The 6,844-nt window shown below is 34.1% G+C and overlaps 1 protein-coding gene across 1 annotated transcript in view; it reads left to right on the forward strand.

Moving 5' to 3' along the window:
- The window catches only part of Lrp1b (LDL receptor related protein 1B), a 1,445,827-nt gene that overhangs the window by 1,342,792 nt on the left and 96,191 nt on the right, over positions 1-6,844 (forward strand). The window contains 2 exon segments of the mRNA XM_050139953.1: positions 4,814-4,951; positions 5,960-6,094. Of these exon segments, the coding sequence (XP_049995910.1) occupies positions 4,814-4,951; positions 5,960-6,094 (273 nt within the window).

A 6,844-nucleotide genomic window follows, 5' to 3' on the forward strand; every position in this document is an offset into this window, starting at 1 on the left:
TCTCTCTCTCTCTCTCTCTCTCTCTCTCTCTCTCTCTCTCTCTCTCTCTCTCATGTCTGACTGTTATTTTGTTATTTTCTGCACTTGATGCTGTGTTATGAAGGAGGAAGCATCTCTGATGATAGGAGAGTAAGACATTTTGTAAATCTTACTTTTTTTTTTAGTACAGCTTGACGATATAAGAAAATCTTACTTTTGTAAGAGTAAGAGTAAGAATATAACCAAATTTGCAAGTTATTATTTGGAGTCATTATATTTTTATTTTTTAAAGACCACTACCAATTGGTTTGTGCTAGTTCTCTGGGCTATCTAATCTCTTGTCCTTAGACTGTCAAACAGTGTCAAGTCTTTAAGCATCTTAAATTAGTTGTTAGCTCATGTGTAGAAGCAGGTAGAGCTGTAAAGATTTAAACAGTGCATCCACATAAGGACCAACAGCTCATTTCCTGCCCTTTCTTATTTTACCCCATCCTTATTAACCTCCTACCTTCCCTTCTCATCTCTTTTCTAGATCCGTGACATTTGGGTTAATTTTATGTTCCATTTAGTTTAAATATCACAATATGTGTGACCACGGTGTAGGAACTATGTATTGGAGCCTGGGGAAGTTACCAGTGGCACTTAAATGAAAGCTTTGAATCCCCATTAGAATATTTTTTTACCTTCATTTGCACACCCAGTATCTTAACACCCTTCTTCCCTATGAGTTTTCTTGTTGAATGTATTTTTACCTTCTTTAGAACACCCTATGTTTTAATGGGCTTCTATATAAAAATATATGTGCTATCTTGGAAGAAATCACCACACAGCATTGTTTCTCTGAGGTAAAGTTACTATTCAATCAGAGAATGTTTGGCCACGTTATCAATAGTATTACCATTAATTCACAACTGGCCACATATTGCCTGGCAGCTCTGATACATAGTGTGTGAATACGTTAGAAACCTATTCTCAACTAGAAGACTATAACTCCTGGGCTACAAGAACTGTCTGTCAGAGAGGAGTCTTCCATCTTAGCTACAGCTTGGTTCTCTATAAGGCAACAAAAGTTTTTGACGATCTCAGAAACAAGTTTTAGTCATCTAGTTGTGGTAAAGAACAAGAACATGGAAAGAAGCTTTTTTTGTTTGATATTCCTCTAGAGTCTCCCTGACCACCTCATAAAGGTGTTTCGCACCAATTTCCTGGAAATTTCACTAGTATTCTATGACTTCAAATAACTACTCTTTCCAGTCCTGCATGGTACCCAAAGATAGATACCATATTTGATTTGAATCTTTTTTTCACGTACAAAAGTGAAGATATGCTGATAAAATTCTGGAAGGTGCTGGTAAATTACAGTAACTTCAAATGTGGAACAACATGAAACTTAAAGCAAGAGAAATTCATAACAGGTTAGGAAATAAAAAGATTTCTTTGGAAATATAACAGGATTTAATTAAATCAAGGACTTGTATGAAAGTCACTTGTGTCCTGGAACAGGCATGAAGTACACATGTAAACTCTTCAAAAAGATAAGAATTCAAGCTGTAGGAGTGTATAGGACAAAATAATAAAAAGTCTATTAGGCCGTGCATGCAAAGTGTCTTAAATCTTACATGGAAAGAGATAGATTACTCTAGAGGAGATAAGAATAATGTGTTAGGTTGATAGTTTCTCTGAGCATGAGAAATGTATCAGAAAATATTTAAGATATAGCTTTGTAGGAGATTTTAAAACTAAGGCATTTTTATGCTAACTGTTAGGGATTAGAAAGAAAATGATATATCTGGGGACAGTATCTACAATGTGTCATAACTACACAAAGTTATGAATTATTGATAGTAAGGAATGTATGATGTGCCATTAACAAAACCATGGTGATAGCTATATCTTAAATGTTAACTGATGCAGTCAGAGGATAATATTAGTGGACTAGTGAATTTGTTGCAGTTAAAATACTTTAAGTACTTCCAGACATTCTGGAGATCAGAGATCTAGGCAAAAAGCTGACAAAATTTAGTACATAAGCACAGGTAAATATATAGGAAGAATATAAGAACTATAGGAAGAATTCAAGAAGAAATTCAGTACCAAGGACAGAGCAGAGCATACAGCTCCATATGACTAACAATAAGAGATATCTTTTAATTTGGGGACAGATTACTGAAGACTAGGATAGATAAACTTTTCTGACTTTTATAATCACACACTAAAATGAATAACAAACATTTCATCACAAACTTCTGTACATATCTAAATATATGTTTAAACAGAGAGTGTTAAGGAACTTGGACAAAAGGTTGATATTTTATTATGTAATACATCCAGTGAGATATGAACTGCAAATCCGATTGTGAAACTTGCTTCCTTTCTTACCCCATTTTATAATTTTTAACTATGTACCCTTCTGTTATTGTGACTTGAAAAACGAAAGATTCTATTTTTTTCCAGTCTCCAAGATTAGTCATTTTCCAACTCAAGACAAAAGCCGGATTATCTGATTTAAAGCAAAGTGCATTCTTAATAACTCCATGCACCTGAAAGAGTCACATTGTTTTTTCTCTGTTATTGTTCTTTCAGTCAAATTTCTTTGCCCACCCTCAAGGCCTCACAGATGCAGAAATGACAGAATCTGCCTACAGCTTGAGAAAACATGCAATGGGATTAATGACTGTGGGGACAACTCTGACGAAGATCACTGCAATGGTAAACCTGTCCAGTTGGAATTATTGATTTATAAGCAAGTTGAAAGATAAGAGAATGAATTTACTACTTAAAATTATAGCAAAGAATTCCTTGTGGTTATATGAAGGTCTATTTCCAGGCAGCGCAGTTGAAACAGCCATTCTAAAGTAACCTCCTATCATTTCATCTGCATAAAAAGGGTGAATGGCTTTATCCAATCCCCCCTACTCTCACACTTCATCCAAGAAAATATTAATATCATGATAGAAACAATTTGATTTTAAAGAATCCTTTGTCAAAAATAGTGATGGAGGTGAGAAAATCTGTATAAAGTATGTGTAATTACAGCTTTTCCTCATAATTTTGAGATAGAAAAAGTCCCTACATCAATGGCACATGTGTAACAATGTAACAAAGATCGTTCAGAGAACATACTGGACCCAACATCATTTAAGGCAGTCTGAATCAGCTAAAAAATCATAAATATTTAAAAGATCACAGCGAAAGCCTATAATATAGATTACTAAGATGTATAGACCTATAAAAACTTTAAATGGTGTTAACATATTTAGAAAGTGGATGATGCCCACCTTGAATAAAATCCCTAGTATCAGAAATGGTTTTGTATTTTTTGAACTGTTGATCCATGGGTTGCCATAGACCCCCTCCACCCACACAAATTGCATTTTATTGTTAATGCAATGGATTAAACTCTAGAACTTGATAATAAGACAGTATTGCTGAAGATATCACATACTTGAATTAGAAAATGTGGAAAAATCTATCTGATACTGAACTGGAGCTGCATTCCTACTTGATAAGTTTATAGAAGTGAATGGCTACTACCAAAAGAAACACTGATGATCGGCCAACACATAAATGTGAAACCTGAAGCAATAAAAATGATCAGACAAGATAAGACCATCGTTTAACAGTGACATAAATGATATGAGAGTAAACTACCTCTTTCTGAAATTAGAGTAAAGGCTCAGTTTACCAGATAGAACTCATTACTAACACTATTAATGAAGATAAGAATCTGAGTCTAGACTGGACATGGACCTTATTGTGAATCCTACTACCATGATTTTGCTAAATGCACAGAGCAATAAAATGCAATACTGACCCACAGAACAGTGCATTTTCAATCCTATCTGGATAAGCATCTATTAGAGTACTCTAATAGAAATTAATAATTAATAAATAAAATTAATAATACAAAAATTCACAATTAGTCAATGTAAAGAGAATAAGAGACTATGAAATGACCAACCCAAAGTAGTGTGTATATCACACTTTCTTTCTCAAAGCAGAGGCCTTGTGAAAGAGGGAACAGAAATATTATAAAAGGCAGAGGTGATGGATGACTTCAAGGAAACAGTGTTTTCCAGACAATGGAGCATATGTATATATTAACTCTATGAAACCATGACAACATACATAAGTCTTATACAAGCTTAAGTCAGACAAAAAAAAAAAAGAAAAAGAAAAAAAAAAAAACACAGCTCAGATGGTTGCAGGGAGTGGAGGTTCCACTCCCAGCCAAGAGGAAATTCACAGTTGATGACTGCTTGGAGAGGAAAGGTCCATTTTCTTCAATGAGTTACATTGGGTATAAGAAGCGCAGTCCAGGGGCAGGCTCCGTACTCAGGAAGGATTGGCCAAGACAAACTGGACATTTTGGTTCTCTTCTTTTTCTGTTATTTATTTGTTTATTTAAATGAGAAAGAGAGAAAGAGACAGAGAAAGAAAAACAGAGAGAGAGAAATATGAATTTGATGAATTTGGGCAGGAAAATGGGGGGGTGAAATCTGGAAATTGTTGGAGAAGAAAATGAATATGATCAAAATATACAATATGAAATTCTGAAAGAATAAATAAAAATGTATATACATTATTTAAAATTCTGCATGGGGCATTTTATACATTTTCTTGTAAACATTAGGTGTTGGTTAATATAGAGAATATTTTTTTCCAAATTCAAAAACTCTAAAATTTGTTTGGTTTAGGCCCGAAAACTTAAATTTTAAGATATAAAATATAATTTTGCATACCATTTAGTATGTTCTTGAACACATTGTGAGCTCAATATTTTCAGTCTTATGGTATGAAACACTAACTAACCACATTTTCAATAATTAAACAGGTGAACTATCATTCAAAGCCAAGCCTTGTAAAAAGGATGAGTTTGCTTGCAGCAGCAAAAAGTGCATCCCCATGGAGCTGCAGTGTGATGGGCTCGATGACTGTGGAGACGGTTCAGATGAACAAGGCTGCACAAAGAGTATGTGGGTTCTATTAAGAAAGTACAGAAAGAGGGAGGGGGAAAGGAGTGGGGGGATGGGGAAAGGAATGGGGGGAGGGAAATGGAAATGGGAGGCAGGGAGAAGGCAGAAATTTTTTCAATAATAAAAAAAAAGAAAGTACAGAAAGACAGATTTCTAACATGAAATTATTCTACTCTTGTCTGGAGAAAACTCTTCACGGTGTACTTTGTTGAAGGAACATTTCTTGGAACATCACTCAGTTTTATGACTGAGATAGAACCACAAGTATCTTTGTTAAAGTTTATTTTAATTATTTGAATTTTTGTACATCAGCAGGGACATATCATACTAATTCAATTTTTAAAATTGCAATTATTTTTGAAATTTGTTTAGTTGATGTGGTATAGAAACAACTCTATACCACAAACTCCTCTGGTTTGTTTACATTTAAAAGTACTTTCCTTAATGGAAAATAAAGTAGGGAAATGAAATACCATGCTAAAATTAGAGGGCAGTCTTTCTTTGTTCTAATAGCATTTTAACCAGTTTTCCATTCAGATGTGTTTTTATTAGTGTGTCCTGACTAAAATTGGAACCAGCTATGGATTTAGCCTTTTGACTGGAGTAACATGTTAGTCCTTGGCAAACTCTTCTGCAGGGAGGTAGTAAAAATCTTGAGGTCATTGATAAGAAAGGTTATTTCTCTCGGAGAAAGATGTGGGATGGGTAAATGTTCTGATGATGGCCTTTCAAGAAAATCATTTACTTGTTACTCAGTTTTAGGAAGTATTGTATCTTGACAGCAACTGTCATTATCTGTGTCATCAGCTCCTCAGCTGTATTTAGTGTCATGACCTCAGTCTTTATCTGCCTTTTATAGGAAAAGAGGGTATGGATGCAGAGAAAACTGCATCTTTAATAGAAATTTTTCATGCAATAAAACAATTACTTCCAAGTAAAAAATAAACTCCCAATTCAAAAACCAGTGTCATATTAGTTTTGATTCTACTATTCTTAAATCCCAGGTCTCCGTGAACACACCTGTGAGGACAATGGGAATCCATGTGGAGATGAAGCGTTTTGTAATCAAATAAAAACATCTGTTTTCTGTCACTGCAAACCTGGCTTTCGGAGAAACATGAAAGGCAGACAGTGTGAAGGTAAAGTATGTTTCAAATTTTTGGCTTATAGAGATTCCCAAGGCTGCTAAGTTGTGAGGTAACAGGAAATGATTTTTCATAAAAGCTATGTATAGCTATGTGCTGCCATTTCAGTTTTGAGAGGGTAGGGGAGAGGGAGAGCGAGGGAGGGAGGGAAAGAGAGAGTGATGAGGTTGTTTGTTTTCGTGACTAAACTAACCATCTCTAAGACTAAAAAGCATCTCTGAACAAATAACAAATTTAGACCAGCCGCAATTTTAATTGTCATAGCAATTCTGTTTTGAAATGCAAATGATGAATTTATTGGTTAAGAACTATCAAAGTATTAGACTCATTTCATGAAAGAATATTTGAAAAGATCCATTTCTCTTGACAGTGGCATTTGTCATGTTGTGACAGATAATTTACTTTGAGAAACTTGTAAGCTTTTGTACTAACATCAAGTTTTAAACAATCCTTAATAAAATGTCTTTAAAATGCCAAAGACAGTGTCTAAAATGACTTCCTTGTCAACTGGCTTGTAATCCTGTAAAGTTGGGCATCTAGTAAAGGATAAAGGGAAAATAACAAAGTAAGTTATAGGTAAACATAATTTCCATTAGTACTTTACCTATAGAGTTATGAAGTACATTACCAAATATGTCATTTTTGCAATTTTCTCTGATAAAATGCTTTATAATCATATTTATCTATCATTATAATTTAAGATAATCTCTAATATCTGGTTGGAATTTTTAAACTAAATAAAAA

This window comes from Alexandromys fortis, unplaced genomic scaffold (assembly GCF_014885135.2).
Source record: "Alexandromys fortis isolate MF-2015 unplaced genomic scaffold, M_Fortis_MF-2015_v1.1 scaffold_33, whole genome shotgun sequence".
Lineage (NCBI taxonomy): Eukaryota > Metazoa > Chordata > Mammalia > Rodentia > Cricetidae > Alexandromys > Alexandromys fortis.